This window comes from Bombus vancouverensis, chromosome 11 (genome assembly GCF_051014615.1).
Source record: "Bombus vancouverensis nearcticus chromosome 11, iyBomVanc1_principal, whole genome shotgun sequence".
Taxonomy (NCBI): domain Eukaryota; kingdom Metazoa; phylum Arthropoda; class Insecta; order Hymenoptera; family Apidae; genus Bombus; species Bombus vancouverensis.
Window position 1 is genome coordinate 8,118,689 of NC_134921.1, and position 18,472 is coordinate 8,137,160.

General features: G+C 37.7%; 1 protein-coding gene and 1 long non-coding RNA gene across 5 annotated transcripts in view; one reads left to right on the forward strand and one right to left on the reverse strand.

The window, feature by feature from the left end:
* Positions 1 to 18,472, forward strand: part of LOC117153173 (zwei Ig domain protein zig-8) — a 116,433-nt gene that overhangs the window by 54,523 nt on the left and 43,438 nt on the right. The window contains exon 4 of one of the 2 annotated variants that reach the window (XM_033326938.2): positions 16,667 to 16,810. The exons of the other annotated variant lie outside the window; for it this stretch is intronic. Within the exon in view, the coding sequence (XP_033182829.1) occupies positions 16,667 to 16,810 (144 nt within the window). The remainder of the gene's footprint in view (positions 1 to 16,666; positions 16,811 to 18,472) is intronic. 2 annotated transcript variants of the gene reach the window in all.
* LOC117153174 (uncharacterized) overlaps positions 1 to 18,472 on the reverse strand; it is a 79,637-nt gene that overhangs the window by 27,760 nt on the left and 33,405 nt on the right. For 2 of the 3 annotated variants that reach the window (XR_013059535.1, XR_013059536.1), the window contains exons 2-4: positions 16,008 to 16,122; positions 13,832 to 14,105; positions 13,379 to 13,594 (exon numbers count right to left, since the gene is read on the reverse strand). This is a non-coding gene — a long non-coding RNA (uncharacterized LOC117153174). The remainder of the gene's footprint in view (positions 1 to 13,378; positions 13,595 to 13,831; positions 14,106 to 16,007; positions 16,123 to 18,472) is intronic. The other variant, XR_004463563.2, reaches the window with a different exon arrangement.

Genomic DNA, 18,472 nt, shown 5'->3' on the forward strand with positions numbered 1-18,472 from the left:
ATGAACTGCGTTCAAATCGAGCCACTCCCGCGGCTCTACGTTTCCGAATATTTCGGTAATTGATATTTGAAATTGAACCGCGTGGACGTTTGTTTTTTTCTGCCTGGCGTTTCCTGGTCGCGGAAAGCAGAGGGAGCCGTTCCTATGTTTTTTAGACATGTACGAATCTCTGCGATCGACGGTTTGGATTAGCTTCTTTTCCATGTTTTATAATTGATCCAACTGTACGGTCTTTCTCCACTCTTTTTACCCATGGAATATCGTTATCGATCGAAAAACTGCTTTGAAGATTAATCATTGTGTAGAAAGTTTCTGGTTGCCGCGGTATTCTCATTGGATAGCGCTCTTTCGTTTGCGGAAGTGAGGTTTTCAGTACTCTGTCGAACTCTCCAAAAGCCGAGAATATTTTACAACAGCCCCGACCTCGACTATTCTCCGGGCTAATTAGTTCGTTTAAAGGAATCAGCTTTATCGAGGTTGATTAAAAGAGTGCTCGAATAGAACACAGAAGACGAGAGCGGCGATGGAAAAAGGAGAGGACGAAAAAGGTTGGACAGAATTCACCTCATAATCTTCGTAGCCAAGCGTCCTCTTCGTTCCCCTTTTACCATCGGTCTCTCTGGCGAAGCGCTCTCCTCGATAAATCACGTGCTCCAACGACGTGTAAACAAGGCTGACTTAATAAATCTAATTATCTGCGGGAAGAGGCGAGAAAGCGTTTCCACCGAAGGAAAAATAATTTCTCGCGGAAGAATTTTTCGGTTCGGATATCGGCGTCGCCTCCCGTGTTCGATCGACTTTAAAACTGTCCGTAAGGGAATATTTATTAGTTTGAAGAGAGATTCCTCGGGTAAATGTCGAACGTTCTAGCATACAAATTTTATGGAAATTCCCTGGGGCATCGTACCATGCTTCGGTTCAAGCGATTTCTATAAATTTCGCCGGTGCATTGAAATAAACGTTCCAACATACAATATTTCTTCCTCTTCGTCTTTAATAATGTTCGCAGTAACGTCTAAATGTTTCGAAACAAGGGTTCCTCATTTGCTAAGCTATTTAGTATATTTCATACTAAATCTTCTTAGAATCTTCGTTTCATCCATATCCATTTTTCTCTCGCTTACCTTTTCTTCTTTTTCTTTGGTTCATCATCCCTCTTTAAAATCTCCCTTTCTTACAGCAGTTTCTGATTAGGGACTTCATATTGTATTTCATCAAGTCTCTCTTACAGGGGATTCAAAGGACCAATTGCGACTAACTCTAATCCAATCGTGTTTTACCGTCTTTTTATCAAACTAGAACCGTCACGAAATAAATCTCACGTCTTTCTTCTCCTTAAATTTTCTCTCTCTTCTTTCTTTTCGCTTGCCATCCTTCTTTTTCTACGCTTTCCCCATCGATTATACATACAATACATTCGACAATGCATTGCGTGCGTATTGGGAAGACATTGATGTTATTAAACGGTGCCCACACAGGTGTCACACAGCGCTTATAAATTTTAGTGCCCACTTTACACGTGTTTCATATATATTTTGCACATGTTTCATTTATATTTCATATTCGAAAATAATGTATTAATAGAGATCATAGTAGACTCATTAAATCATTTATATTTCATATTCGAAAATAATATATTAATAGAGATCATAGTAGACTGGTTAAATTTATTAAATTTAACGCGTTAATTTAGTGATTCTAAAATGTCTTTCATCGTATAGCTGGTGATCCGTATATTAGTTTAATACTCTAATTAACTTTCGCTTTATTAAATTCGATTATCTTTCGTGTTCAAATGTGTACAATTATTTCAATTATTTTTACCTTATCCTCATTGATATTAAATTAAATTAAATTTCTTAAAATGCCTCTCATCGGATTTTTAGCATCTCGTACATTAGTTCTATCATTAGCTAGGTTGTGTTTCGTCAAATTTAATCATCCCGTTCATATTCGTATAAATGCAGGAATGTTATATTATTAATTAATAGAAAAAACAGTATGATAAACACAATAACGTTGCACTCTCACAAAATCGAATATAATATCGCGTTTCGCGTATTCGTTTCTCTCTAATTCTACGTCACAACAACACGACGAACTTCTCTCGACCACGATAAATTGAACTCTGACAGCACTTTTCACACTAATTTTTCCCTTAACAAACCTTGGTAACGCTCACAACACTCCTTGACGACATTAACATATCTTGACAACGTTTATAAACAATCACCCCTCACGCCACGTCCTTCCCTGATGTCATACCATACCACATAAATATTTCTCTTTCCTTTTTCTCTCTCTTTCTATACGTTTTCTTCAATCTTATCTCTGAGACAATTTACCAGCTGACCTGGTAATTCCTACTTTTCTTCCTACTTAGTTTTTTACATTCTCTGTTCCGGCGTTTTCTCTCTGCAATTTTCCCACCACCCATCGACTTCTCGCCGTATTTCCTCTGTCGTGTGTCGCGTCTTGCTTGTACCTTGTACCCATGTCAGGTTCGCTTGTCGTTGTCGCGCATAAGGACCCGTCATCTCGATTTTACTCCTGGTGGAAGTAAAATTTCTCTGTGCAACGAACGTCGTTATTCTCGTAAGTTCGACGGAGACAGTTCCCTCTCTCTTTCTCTCTCGCCTGTTTTCTTCAAAACTCTCTTTGCCTTCTTCTCGTCCGGTGAAAATTCCCACGCGAGGCACAGTAAAACTCCGTTCCACCACGGAACGGAGTTTTAACAAGTTAAATGGCACCCTTCTTCCACTCTGTGAGAGATTTCAGCCCCTAATCTAGACGTAAGAGAAAACGCAATCGATCATTTTCTCAGGTAAATCTCTGACTTTAAATGAATGCAGATCGTTATTTGGTTCAGGATCACCGATACTGAACAAAATCGTAACAGATATTTTCATTAGTCGAGTGATAAAGAGAACGCTTTATTTGGACTGATAAAGAAACTTTACGTGCTATCTTTATTATAGCGAATACAGATTTGCGAAAATTGTTGGATGACGAGTGTCTGAGAATCAAGTAAACATTTATGGTAGAGTATCGAAAGAGAGCGAGCACTGATTTATATTGGAGTTTGCACGTAACAAAAATATTTGTTGTGCTCTTTCAAATTCGATAAGCAAGATTGTACTTCAGAATTTTATTAACTAATTAAACGATAAACGTACTTAGCTTTGGTAGAACTGATTTTTAACTTCAATGCATCATACGTTCTTTATGAGCTCAGCAAGAATATGTTCCAATCGTTAATGATTAACAAAAGAAATTTCTTCCGAATTATGATAAAAGATACCAGAATTTTTATGCGAATCTATAAGAAGATTATTTTACTTGATTTAGAAATTATTGTCTTTATTTGATTATTAAGTATAGCTTCTACTACATCATTTTGCAAGTAATGAACAAAAATCTGTCTGGAATTCAACATCGCTACACGATCTTTATTTTCAACTCCCTTTTTCTCTTCTGTTCGGCGTCTCTGATGCATGCACGAGTACTTTTTACCTTCAAGAATTACTTTACTCATCCCGCGTCACTTATCTCGAATTAATACGCCTTTCAGCACGCCCGCCGACGATTTTTCCCTTCAGCCACTTTGTTCTGAGTAATTTCGCGCGAATGGAAGTCACGGCGAGGAATTGGGTGGAAAAGTATTGTAAAAATAATGGTCGAATCAGTCGAGTATACACAGCCATAAAGCAGGCAGTTTCGCCCGCTGAGACGCGGAATTATGTCCGGTCGACGCTGTGACACCGTCGCGGCATAAATTCCGGCTTAACGACTGCAATTACGCGGTGAAACGATCGGGCAGAATTTTAAGCATCGATCTCGTTCTACTTGAGAACGATCTTTACCATTTTATGTCCGGGATACGATTGAAATCTTCACGAATGTCAATCAAATTTTTGTACGCACTTGATATTTATTTTCTAGAGATGTTTAAACAAGAATTTCTCAACTGTAATAACAATACAATCTGTAAGAATAATGTAATATAATATTAGCGAATAGATAAAAATCATTAAATGTAAATTATAGAATTACACTGATAAATAGATTTTACACATACATTTTACAGCAATTTTACATTTTACAATTTACAAATAATATAATGAATAAAATAATCAGCTCCTTTGTAATTAATAAAATTTAGTGGCAGGGCTTTAGTTATTTTATTATGTAACTTGTTATCATTGTGCAAGAGATTATTTTAGCATTGGCAATAAGAAACTTTTACGTGATGATTTACTTGCAATTTTGCGATATTAGACGTCACGTGTACGTGGTGCGTATTCAATATCACGACTGCATGACGAATCACCAAGCCAGTTCCTCATAAACTTCTTTTTTCCTTAGCAAGACTTCTTTGTTTTACTGTTTCTCTGCCTTGGTCCTAGCATCGTTCCAGAAAAGATATACAACTCTCACGGGGAACAGCATATTAAATCTCAGCCAAAAATTGTTTCACCTCCAGGATGGAATTTTGGATGCGGCAGCCGCGTGAAAATAATATACTGCTGTCGGAAGTATGTATGTTGAATGTACATTACTTTAGTTGCAATTTAATTTCACGCTTTCGAGTATTATGCACATGCTTCAAATCCATATCCTCCAAGCTGAATAAAATGAAAAAGGTCAACCCGAAACTTCTTGCTTCAATTGTTCAAATTTGCCTCAAAATCATCATCTTGATTAACTATATAAATGCAGTGGTATCGTAAAGAATATTTTGAAAGTTTGCAATGAAATTTGCTGTCACTCATCTAAATTTGTGAAAGTAAATGATTTGTTTTTAGAGAACTTAAAACATTAATATGTAAAATATTTGAAATATGATATACAGGCCAAAGAAATCTCTGCACAGCCTTTATCCCTTCGCTTATATTCGAAAAATTATACTGCATAAAAATCCGCGATCTACTAATTATCTCTCCACGCTTTGAAATTTATGAGCATAAAAAACTTGAAATTAATCATTTTCCCTTCTAAAAATATCCAAATATATCAGATAAAAATATAATTTACTTGAAAAATATGTACCGCATAAAAAGCCGCAATCTACTATCTTCCGAAGTTTAAAAATTCTGAAACTTAAAAAGCGGGAAATTGCCCACTTTTGTTCCTAAACATATCACATGCATCACATGAAAAATATAATTCACGCAATCAACGAGCCTGAAATTCCCGAAAACGCGAAATTCGTGCTGGCCAATCTCAAAATGAACTCGTTATCGTTGTCACGAGAGAAAGTTGGCGAGAACGGACCACGAACTTTAACATGGCAATTCGTGGCGTTGATATAGCGGCAACGATTCGGTTAGGTGGACTGTAATTACGATGATCGAAGAACTTCGATGAGGATCTATCCGACCGTCAGTCGGCAGCCGCGCGAACGTTTCGAGTTTTCCAACATCTGCAGCCATGTCTACGAGCGAGCGCAGCCGCGGCCAGCGAGATTTCGACATTAGACTGAAAGCTTAACGAGGGAATCGAGGACGGAACGACGTGAAACTTCCCCGACTGGAAGTTGCCGCGATATCCAAAGTGTTTCGGGACCGCTCGCCATCTCGGCTCTCCCAATCGAATGTAATTATATTGGAAACGAGGCTGATCCTAGTTACAATAAACGGCTTGGACCAGCTTCAATATTCTCGCCAACGGATTAAAATTCTCGAGACACGGTAAGCTTTCTACGTGTCGTTCTGTATAGTCTCTGTCGTTTACGCATCGAGCTGCATATTGGAGATTTCGAAAGCCAGGATCGGTTTCAGCTATTTCCCAAGGAGAAAGATTGAGTAAATTACTGGAAGGATAAGTTGAATCGACTTAAAGATTTTATTACATTTTTTTTCTAGACCAATGAATATCTGCTTTCTTCGATAGAGTTACATGTTGGATCTTTCTGTTGTTTAGAGACGTAGGATAAAAAGGTGGAAAAGTATTCTACCATCTTTGTAAGAGATAAAAATATGTTCCAGTTGGGCAAATGCAGTTGGTATATTTCTCTAGCGTTTCGTTACGCTTACCACGACACTCGAGCGATTCATCTTAATTCACATTTTCACGTCATCCGCCAAGGAAGATGAGTGCGAATGCATTTCGTTTATTTTCTTTATTACATCACTTCATGAAATGATGTCAGATTGCCACTGTGTCAAACTAAGAAGAAGTCTGTTATCGTATACTTTATTTCAGTTAAACATTGGATCCGTACGTTTCGCGTGAAACATGTACGTAGATGTTTAATATTATACGAAATCTCTGGTTTAATAATTGCTATTATGGAAGTACTATCATAGGACTTATTACATTTATTAATATTTATAATTTGGATATTAATAACCTGTAACTTGCAAATTTTACTTATAATATAAATTTTAATTATGCGAGAGAACACTAATCGATTCTTTTAACGTCACGTGATTTCTTTTAGCTAGTCCATTTTATGTACATTTTCTGCCAAACAATTTTTCTAGCCTCGATCAACTATCGTTTTCCCTAGACGGATAGACTGTGCAATCGAGAATGACGAGATTTGACGAAATTTAGTTTTGATACGATGCTCTGTGCTCCGTGGAAATCCAGCAAAAGGGAGTACATTGCGATGATATCGATAGACGGTCCCGTCGATATCTTCTTTTTCTCTGTCCTGATCTTCTCGTTTGGTTCCGGAGTACAAATCGAATCGAAAGTGGGTCACGGATAAACAAGCTTCGTTTATTTCGCATACTGCCACGATAAAACATAGAATTTTGATTGTGGCTACGATTTTTCAACATGCAAACGTCTGAGTTCGATCAATGGGACGTGTTCTCGTCACGGTTTCGATTTATATTCCGAATTTATTTACATAATTCAAATAAAGTTGTTTAGCGTTAACAAATTTGAATAGCATTGTTAATATTACCGATATATTTGATGTATATTTCCAATCGTCGTACTGTATCGTGTACATTAAAAATAATTACGAATTCCATTCATTGTTCTTTTTTCATTATTTTAACGCCGCTGTGCAAAATTAAATTTGCAATTCTACGAAAAACCTACCCAGAAGGAATTATCCGGCTCTCCAAAAAGGTAAAACGTAATATGAAAATTGTCTGATTCTACGCAACAAGTCTAAAATAAACTCACCACCCAATAAGAATGATACAAGAAGTAACAAAGATAACATTGAGTTAATTTAATTAACAATAACGAATTCCGTATAGATTAAGCCATAAACAAATTTTTCTTAATATTAGAATCACTAGAATATTAGAATACCAACCAGTAAAGTATAAAACTTGTATCAAAAGAATTAAAATGAAAGATATATGAAAAGATATATCTTCTATCCATACATTTTATAAATAAAAAAAAAAAAACATTCAAAACCCCACGGCAATATCGCCTGTAACTCCATAAAGTTTCTGTAAAAAAAAGCTCCGACCCTTTTCACTAGTCTGGTATTTTCAGTGTTACAAAAAAGCATAGATCATCTGGCACCCATGAAAGGAATGAATCGCCATCGTTTTATTGATAAAACCAGTACGTTGTAGCATTTATTCGCGTCAGCAAGCCGCTGTATTACCCTCGCGGAATACGTTCAGGATATGCTCCATAGAATTTCCTTTGTTTTAAAAAAGCGAACAATCAAATTCCAGAAATCAATCAAAAAAGGACTCGAATTTTCTTTGTTTCGGTGCATTCCTTTCGAGCATCGGCATTCCTGTTGCATCGTCACAGCCACGTGTAATTAAATTAAAACCGCATAGTGAGCTGGAAGCCACAAGGTATTGAACATGTCTGTTCTTTCTGGCTGGAGCAGCACGCATGGGATTGCGGGTACACGAACCGAATGGCAAACAGAGGCCCCGGTTTATAGAACAGAGAAAACTGGTCGATGCTTCAACTCCAACCTGCTTCAACCCCTCCAAGCCCTTTAGTATCGTATTGTTCGATCGGAATATATGTTCAGAAGGTGCATTCTGCGATCAGAGTCTCGATTCTCTCTCGAAATCCTCCCCACGACCTTCGACTACGCTATTTCCGGCGAGATTGTCGAAAGCACCAGGGATAAAGTTATATCGTATTTCCGCCTCCCTAAGGTCCGACGATACTCTCAACTTTCGGTAATTGACGAACCGTGGCGACCGTATCGACAATATGACCGGTTCGAAAATCTTTAACTTCACGTTATTACCATCTATACGCTATCAACCGGAGCTTTAAAAAGGAACTACAGAGGGAAACAGAGAGAAAGGAAAAGAGAGACAGAGAGTTTTCTGTTAAAAGGAACCTCCGTGTATTCTCTCGATTTTCAATCGTCTCGGGGAATCTCGATGACGCAAAGTTTCGAATCTCCTCGATCGTCTATTTTGTTTTTGGATGGGACAACTTGAACGGTAATGGGTTATAGAACGTTTGATCGACGTCGTACTACCGGTGAAATGACAATCGATATAGAGTCAAGTGGAGCTTCAATGGACGAGAATAGACGGGAAAAGAATGAAAGAACACGCCTTCTGTCGGTAATTTTATAACGGATTCTTTTGGCTTGAAAAAGCTATTCGACGAAATATCCACCAAGCTAATAATTCCACGATCGCACGGATTTCTCTGGGTTTTATGTGTCTCACACCATGAAAACGTTTTACAGCCCTGTCAACGGTTTTACAACCCCTTAAGAACCAATTACATCCTTGGATTTCAGGAAACAATCGCCACTTCCGCGAGAAGATCAGATTGATCCTACGGTCGTAAATGTTTCGAATATATACGGTGTGACTGCAATCGCGGTAGAACGCCTAAGGAACGATCCTTCGTAAAAAGTCAGTCGAAAGCGTGCAATAAAGTTTTTAAATGCGAGACTTTGGTTTTAAGAAGAAGAACTATCTTGAAAATCGGCACGCATCTGAGTGTAAGTTTTGGCTTCATGGGCTTCTCTCTATGGGATTTTGTTAAATCAAGTGTATTTAAAAAATAACAGGCGCCATTGAAAAATAGGAAACAATTACTGTTTTTAAAGAATTAGGAAATGTAAGTAATACCCGAGGACTTTATAAAAATTTCATTTGAACGGTACAATCGTATGCAATATCATACGTCCAACAGATTGAACAGTTTCAGCATTGAGAATGTTAATTTTAAAAAGTCCTATCCTTATTTGTGAAGTCATTTGAATAAAAAGCACCAAAGGAGGCGAACAATACAGATAGAAAGAAAATGTGATAGTACTAAAGACAAGAACTACATAAAACCATTACCCATGTCCATAAATGCAAACACGACTAGGCTTCCAAAATCGGATTTCTCTAAAGCAAAATTTATGCATTCGTACATTTGTGTATTTTCGATTTATTTTTTCACGAAAAATTATGCCTTACCCGATTCTATCGCGATTGCAGAGATTCTGTATATCGTCGAGAGGAATAAATATCCACGATTCGAAAAATCTTGCCATTTATTTAAAAAAGGAAAAGAAATAAGAGAGAGAGAGAGAAAAGAAGAAATGGAGAGAGAAAGAAATGTATCAAAGTGTAAGGAGAGGAAGGGTGGCATGGGTTCGATTGAAGGATCGATTCGCGAACCATCCAAATCCGGATGATCCGACTGTATGACGTTCGTTTATCCTCTCGATGATAAGCCATGGCTGGGTGTCGTCGCAAAAACGATACTTTCGGAGGTCGCCCTCACGCGAAGACGTTTTCCTCAGATACCGTTTCCTATCGATATCATCCTTCTTCTCTTCCCTCGCTACAGCGAGAGCGAGAGCGAGAGCGAGAGCGAGAGAGAGAGAGAGAGAGAGAGAGAAATCTTTTGAACGTCATGAACGCCATTCCTTACCGGAGAACGATGCAAAAACTGATTGCTTCGCGGCTAGCAACGATCGATGAGCGTTGATTCATCGCGCTGAATAACCCTGGAAATTGAAAATGATGCGTTGAGAACGAGCTCCGTTCGTCGAGGATTTAAAGCATCCAGTATACTATACCCTTCCATCTCTCTCGTGCGTGTTTCCCATCGCCGGCAAAAGCTTGGAATTTTTCCTTCGTCTCGACCCGTAATACCGTTATCAAACCGGTAATTACGCTGCTTTGTACGTACCGGCGATACAACACGGTCTGCGAAGCAGTTCGAAACTCGATTGGCGCAATAACGGGCCGAAGAGAACTTCGTTATTGTTTCCTGACGTGAACGAAATAACTGGGATAACGAGACGATGAAATAAATAATGGCACATCATTACGCACACCATTGTTGCGAAATTATCGTATACGATGAATTCAAATAGTTGTGCCGTTATTTTCCGAAATACTTGGTTGCCAGTCTATGAATATTATACGGTTACAAGCATACCTGGTTATATCAACGATATAATTTTAATTTTAAATTTTCCAACTACCAAGGAAAGTACGAATTGTTTCCCCGATATGAGTGGAATATTCATGACGCCAAAACGGGCAAGAGGAAAGGGGTTACAGTAGAGCTATTTCATCGAGACGGTGTTACGGTGGCTTCGTAATGGCAACTAGCCATAATATGGACGAGCAACGACGCTCCCAACTTCACGCGTAAAGAGAATATGCCTGGGAAGCCGATGCTCTAACTTGAAGCATTCGCTTCGGGGCGAAACACACGAAATCGATGTAGCCGCTAATTGTAAAGCTTCTCCGATCGGCGGTCGAGTTCGATCGACTGCATAGAAGCCTGGTTATTCACGATACGCTCGATATGTTTATTGCATGATCGTCTTAATTAACTTCCGTGCTCGATGGTTATCGAATTCCCCGCTGCTTCGGCTCCCGTATTACGAGTTCTTGAAATTACATCTCGTCCTCTTGTTCACATTCTGACGTCTTGTTTCAATTTAATAGACATAACTAACAGCCGTTTCCACACGTTCACCATGACAGCTACCTGATTAAAAGAGAGGAGATTTTAATACAATTTTATGGAGATTTTTATAGTGAAAATTGAAAGCTTCTATAATTTTTAAAGACAGGGGTTTGAAAAATTTGTTTTCATATATCACGTGTTCGTGCCGTGTATAGCGAAATACTATGGTTCGATATTCACTGGATATTCTCATTTTTGTTTCAATTTATTTGAAGCAGACGTCGGTTAATAAAATTATATTCTGCGAACTATTTAAACGTACTCTACTTATAATTGTTTTCGTAATTAGAGTGTGCAGTATATCGCGTAGATATAGTATTTCAAGATTAATTGAAATAAATACTTGGAGTTTCTTTCCTTTAGAATTATTCTTTACGTTTACGTAGTTATTCTTTGGTCACGAAAAAAACTCCACAGTGGCCGTTAATATGTTAATAACGCAATAAAAATGAAAATTAAAATACGCTATAAAATAACGAGAAAAGAGATAGAAGTGCATCTCTCACCCTCCAAGAGACAAGTTGAGAAAAGGATACATAATTTCCTAGAATCCTATTTAGGATATAATTTTATTTCTCTAGACAATTTTGTTTTATGAATTTACAAGTCTCTATGAGTATCTACAGTAGATATCTTCTAATGTTTAAAAACACAGACTCTTCAATTAAAATTTCATTTTATTTATAACTTTTGCGATCAAAAATGTTGTCACTCTTACTACTTTCCCTCTTAGTTAGTCGATTAATATCGCGCAATAGAAGGAAATTGATCCAGTTTTTCAGAGTCGCACCATCACTGTTTCACATCATTGGCCAAAGTGGTTCCGCGGATATTCGCGAGACCCTTTCGCGCAAACACAGGCAATAACATCAAATCCCACATATTCCATCTAGCCACAAATCAAGTATACCGACAGTTATCTCGTTACACTTTCCATACTTCCGGTATTTATGGAGCAAAACGTAATCTACATCGGTCGTGCTCTCGTTTCATCCACGAAATAACATCCCAATTTCCTCTTTTAGTAATATATTTGCTATTCGAACGTACTACGCTGCCTCGTCTAATTAATTTTTTTATTCATTGTGCTTAACAATACGTTTTCCGTAAACGTACTCCGATTCCTAGGATAACTCGAAAGTTGAATGGCCAGAATATAATTTAACTACTAGACAAGCATCGTTTCGACCAATTTAATTTCGAACAGTTTGGTCCGCCGTTGTTTGAACGCGCCATTCTTGATCAGGCAGATGATTAAAAGAAAACAAGAAAAAAAAAAGGAAAAAGGAAAGCGGGAGAAAGGAGTTTGAAAAAATAGGTGGATAAAAAATTTTCATTAAATTTCTCTAACGTCGAGCACGGATTTTTCATAATCCCGATGCACGGCCGGTGGCAAATTCGAAACACCGAACACGCGGCATGCCGTGCAAAACCATTTTCATTATTCGTCTCACTTTTATACGATGGCATTTACAGCGCGAAATCCGACGCGCGTAACGCCCGCTATTCCAGATATAATTCTATTTGCTGTATTTTTATCCTTCGTTCTTTTTTCTCCTGTCCCTGTCCCTTTTCCCCTATGTACGCACGCATCGCGTAAAAAATACGCGCAGATACTGTTTCAAACGGGACGAACATTACAACGATTTTTATTTTCAAGTACCTACGTAAAGTACTTTTAATATTTTTCATTCCGTTCCTCGTAATCATCTTTCTCTCTTTTCTCTTGCCTCCCCTCCCACCTTCCCCCGTTCGGTTTCCATTACGTTGTAGTTTTTTGGAAAACGAAGTTTAATCGATGAAAACACTACTTGACTTTCGGATTAAAGCGAACGAGAGAAGAGCAAATAGAGAGTGTGTTTGTGAACAACACAAACTTCGAGATGTTGGTCGAGAGCGTAATCTGATCGACGTTGCTGCAAGATTTTCATGCATTTCTGTTTTCTCTTTTTGTTCCTTCCAGCTTTGTTGATGATGATAATGCGATATTCGAACCGAAATGTTATAAGATTGATGCGATTCAGTGTACAGTTAACGTAACGTAATATAACCATAATCTATCATGTTGTTCCTGTATGATTTTTACATTTATTGAAATACTCTGGCAAATTATACTTTGTGTAGTATTTTATATTAATAGACATTTGATAGGATGTGAATGAAAGAAGAGATTTATAATAAAATAACAAGAAATTACGAGTTTAAATTATTCCAAATATCATGCAAACATTTTGTTCGCATACGGTAGGTGTCCTAACTAATACTTACAGTTAGCATTGTATATTTTTCGTCTTTGCTTTAATATATTTACAAACAGAACTAAGAAATAATTATTGTTATCTTCAATAAGTTCGTTTTTGGAAAGGTTAGGTTCGGATCACGAATTGCCTTGCAACAACTAAGGCCATGGAATAACCACGAAAACATCCAACTTGTAAATTTGCACTCGGGTAAAACGCAAGAATGTAAATGAGAGAGTAGTACTTACCCGATTCAGGTTCTTTGAAGCAGTCCGCTTCGTATCCAGTTCACGAATTCCATCAAAAGTTGTCGTCATGTGCCTCTACACTCTACACGAGATTCCACGCCGAAGCATAGCACGAGAAGTCCACTCGTCGTCGTGTTGACATTGACTCGTCAAAGAGTCAAAGACACATGGCGTCGACGAACGCTGTATCTCTTAACCCCACTCCATAAGTTTCTCCTATGGACAAAGTCGTACGAATACAGAAATTTCTAGCACGAAATTTTTCTACGGAATTTAAGATTCTGTACCTTCACCGTAGATTCCCGAGATAGAAAATATATTTCAGGATTACTTGCGATGTTATATAGACAACTATATTAAGCGAAATTTACTCGACGAACAATGAAAATGTTTCCGTGTTTAAATTCGACTCATTGAAGAATTAAAAGGCATCTGATGCCGATGAACGCTTACCTGCTTCTGCTTTATTCGTTCCAGAAATTTCTCCTATGGACAAAGTTAGTCACACGAGCACAGAAATCTTTTTACAGAATTCATAATTTAGTATCTTTTTACTTTACTGCCTCACGATGTTAAATTCCAAACTCGCGATGTTATTCATCCACAGTATAGTTCGTAAAATGCACTTGATGTTGTGTTGACATTCACCTGTCGAAGGATCAAAGACATATAACGTCGATGAAGGCTTGCGAGCTTCTATCCCCACTCCATAAGTTTCCTCTTTCGACTAAGCTCACAGAAACACAGAGAAATTTTTAGAACAGAATTTTCTTACAGAGTTTAAGAATTATTCTTCCATACACATTACCGGAGATAAGAGATTGAGATTAGGCTTTACAATGCATCACTACGCACAATATTCTACACACGCGCTTACAAAAATAATACGGCCAGATTGACAGCGACGTTGCGTTGCCATTCACTCGTCGAAGGACTAAAGACGAATGTTTTTGATTACAAATCTATCGCGTGCCTGCTTGGATCCCCACCCCGTGACCCCTCGACTATGTCGCGCGAATGCAAACATTTCGAATAGCTAAGGAATTTAAGATTTATTATGTTCGCAATGCGACGTGGAAAATCGCGCGTGCTTTTCATCGATTGTTATCTCCGATCGGCATTTCCAGCATTTGGCTGGCCTGGATAAAAACGAAACTCTACAAAAACTTGCAGTTAAATATTGAACAATCCGGCGGGGGCGTTTCCTATTTCGATCGTTAAAGAAACACGTGAAAACGAGATTGAATGAGTTAAATGGAAATCGAAGGTTTTCCCGCCTCCCTCCGTTCATGATGAATTCGTCACAGTCGAAACAACGAATTAAATGGTATCAAAACTCGCCTGGTAACAAATTCGCTCGTGCAGGCGTATTGCTATTCGCTCGTGTTTCATCCCACTCTTTTTCGCCCCTTTTCCTTCTTCCCTTCCACTCCTACTTTTTTTTTTTTTTTTTTTTTGATTCTCGAACTCTATCACCATAACAATGCTCGTGAAATCGGGCCACTGTGATGATGTTCATCCGCCGGGCTATTTTTTAACTTGTCGGAGTTTCCTCTTTTTTTTTTTGTTTGATATACGTACTTTTGTACGTTATTATACGCTAGCTATCATTCGTGCAGTATATATAATTGACGATATCCGGTTACGCGTAAAATAATGACGAAAATATTATGTTATTGTTATCAGAAATAAGTGACAAAGTGCGTGAGATTTCTATGTTAAAACTATCGAACGGTGGTCTGTGAACGAGGAGTGGGTTATTTTTTATCTTTTGAACTACGGCTGTGTAATTATTTTATTGGATACATGTATAGCTTTATTTTTTTTCACGTAATTTCCATGTTAAATAAAACAAAATTCTACTTTGTTTTTATCGTGCATTTTTATTCTAAATGTACGCGGAAGATATAAAATTATAGAGAATATGTGGAGAATAATTAATAAAAGATGCAGGGTCATGAAATTATGAAAAAATGATGAAAGTTATTTCATTACGTAACAAAAGTTATGGCCGTCATAAACTGTTAAATATGAGATATCGGATGATAAATGTAAAGTCGAATATCATTTTTAACAAAGGCCGGCTTGCACGATAATTCATCAATTGATAAACATTAATAAAACAGAACATTAATAAACTGACAAGACACGAGTTATACATCATAAACTTCAATTTTATCATTCTACAGGTGCAAATTCCTGCATAAAATTCAACATCATATAGAATAATCAAATAATTTATACAATCAATAAAATTTACTTGTAAAATCTTTGCAAAGTCTCGCTCGCTGCGTTACTCAGATTTCTAGGTATTATGAAAGTAAAATACTGATAATGTATGGTTTGTAACTAACAGTAATTAATTTAATTGTACAAGAGAAAGTCTTTCTCCTTTGATATATGACAACATATTGTGTGCGACGTTAAAAATGCATTTCGCCTAAAAATATCAGGAAAATACCGAATAAAATACAATTTGTTCAAATACGTTAAATTAAGTTTTCCGATAAATGTAATGGCTAATATACATAATTAAGAACAACCAACACGTAAAATAGTGATTTAATAGTAGCCCCGACTATAATGATACTTGCAACCCTCAGTAAATAATCGAGAAGAGAATACTCACCATTCCACCTTCATTTAACTAACGCTGCTCAGTAATGGCAAATGCTCGTTTTCCATCATCTAGGCTTGGTATTCCAATGTTTCCAAGAAATCCATCGACCAATCCATCGATATTCCTGCAAATCCGCCATCCATTATCACTGCGATCACCATGACAATACGACTGGAATTCAGCTGGTAGAGTTACAGAGCGACTCGACGTTAGGCGTTATGATATTGAACACTCGGATCTAGCGATTCTCGATCCACGAATTTCAGGCGTCTATGCGGGTAAGGTTCGCTTCTAATCTTCGTGGATATAATTCTGGACAGTTGAGTATTCGTCGAACGCCCCAGGCGTCGCATTCGAGTCTACGATTCGCCTTGTCTCGCGGTTAATAAACACCGTGGAAACTCTGTCGATCGTCGTTCCCGGAGAATCGTAACCTAGAAACTACCTCGAACTTCCGGGATATCTGGAAGTTCTCTATATTACGAATCACAGTGCTCTTAATCCACTTTCCATCCGCGTTCTTGACATTAAATTCTCTAAATTATCGACAATCGAAGTTTATTGGAAATTTCTATGGAAATCATACAGAATATTTTCTATGATATAGAATATTCTAAAATCCGGATATATCTAACTCGTGAACTGGTATCTCTGTTGCAAATGACAAGGTGCATGGAGGTAGCAAGGAGATATCGAAGGACGACCCTGTTCTTTGCGAATTTCTACGGCATGAAAAAATCGAACTGGCTGCAACGTTTCCCACGAGGATTTCGCCGAGAGATCGAAAGCTCTGGTTCGGAAAACGTGCAACTGTAAGCAGCCCTCTTGCACAATTGAACTAATATTATCAGTGAAATTTTACAAGTTATAATACTAATAAATCCTCTTGCGTGGCAGTACTAAGTTTGGTAATAAAGTAAACGAAGCTCTTTCAGCAAATTTTACAATTTACGAGTCAGTGAATCTGTAACGTTATAAAATATCACATCACTGATATTTAAGTAACTTTTTCACTTGTCAATTTACTAATAACACTGCTTGGTAAATTATTATGCAAGATGGCTGCTGCTTTCGTGACCGTAATTTAATCGCTCAAAAACGCTTTGTCTCTCTGACTATTTCCTGCCCGTAACATTTTTCACCTTGTTTGTCGCTACCAGTCTATGCAGCTTGTTTGCATTTCCTACCACGCGATTAATGTTATATATGTGGAAAGAACGTAACGCCAACTTGTCGACTGGTTATCGATATTCACATGCGAATGCGAAGTAAAACCGTAGTTTGCCGGTCTGAGACAGTTGTCAGAAAATACGAGGAGAGCAGAAGGAAAAGAAGGAGGAATATAAGATAAAATCGAGTGTAAGGGAGTCTAATCGACTGTGTTCCGTTATTGCTACTGTCAGATACCACGATCAGCGAATACTCGACGCCGCGAGGTCGCGGATCGCAATATCGAACTGAAGAGAAAACAGGGTCAAATTGATGACACCGTTCCCGTTGACGTGCCTCCGAGAGATTATTTGAACGAGCAGTCGATCCCAACCTAAATACGACGTTCGCAGCCTCCTGTTCTCACACTGTCCTCGAACTGTTCGTTTTCTTGTTATCCGCGAGTCTACGATAGTCGCTAGCTGACGAAAATGTGCGAACGTTTGTAGAAATTTTTTACGAACACATTGTGTATGTTATGAGAGACGACTATGTTCCTTAAAGTCTGAAACAAGTTCAAAAAAGTGGAAGTTACAAGATCTTGTCTCTTTGTTGTGTTTATGATTTAGTTGCTTCGATCGTAGATGTAGAATTAACGAGGAAGATTAGGAAAATTGTTCTATAATAAACAATAAGATTTTTAGAAAAGAAAGCGAGGTTCAGGAGCATCGAGCTCGTTTGATAACGATAACGATAAATATACAACTGAGAAGCATTTTGAAGAAGGCAGCTATAAAAAAGAACTATACGAGTAAGACTATGAAAAATATATGGTTTGACTCGTAAAAGTATCTAAAAACTTATAGAAACAACAATTGTGTCTTGTCACAATACTAATAACATCTCAAGATGTTTTATATAACGTTTTTATATATATTTTTTCTTCTATTGTATTCGTCGACGAAATAGTTTTTTATTCCTGACGAGTCTTCTCATAGTCGAAGGATACAAATTTTTATCACCCAAAATAGATTGATTTATGGAAATATTCGATGAGACCTTTTACGACAACGGGTTGCCTTGCAACCACGATTTATACTGTTTGGTTGCTCTAGTGCTTTTACGTCGAAGTATCGAAGATTGAGTAGGATGAGTGACAATGTTTAGTGTTCACGTGGAATGTCCATAATCTGCAGTGGTGGTAGTCTGGAATGGCACTTTACCAGACGTTATTGTGCTCTAGAATTATACTTAAGCCCTGTGGTATCTTCGAGAACCTAATAAAACTGACAAAAGGACGACCGAGGTTTGGGGAATTTATTCCG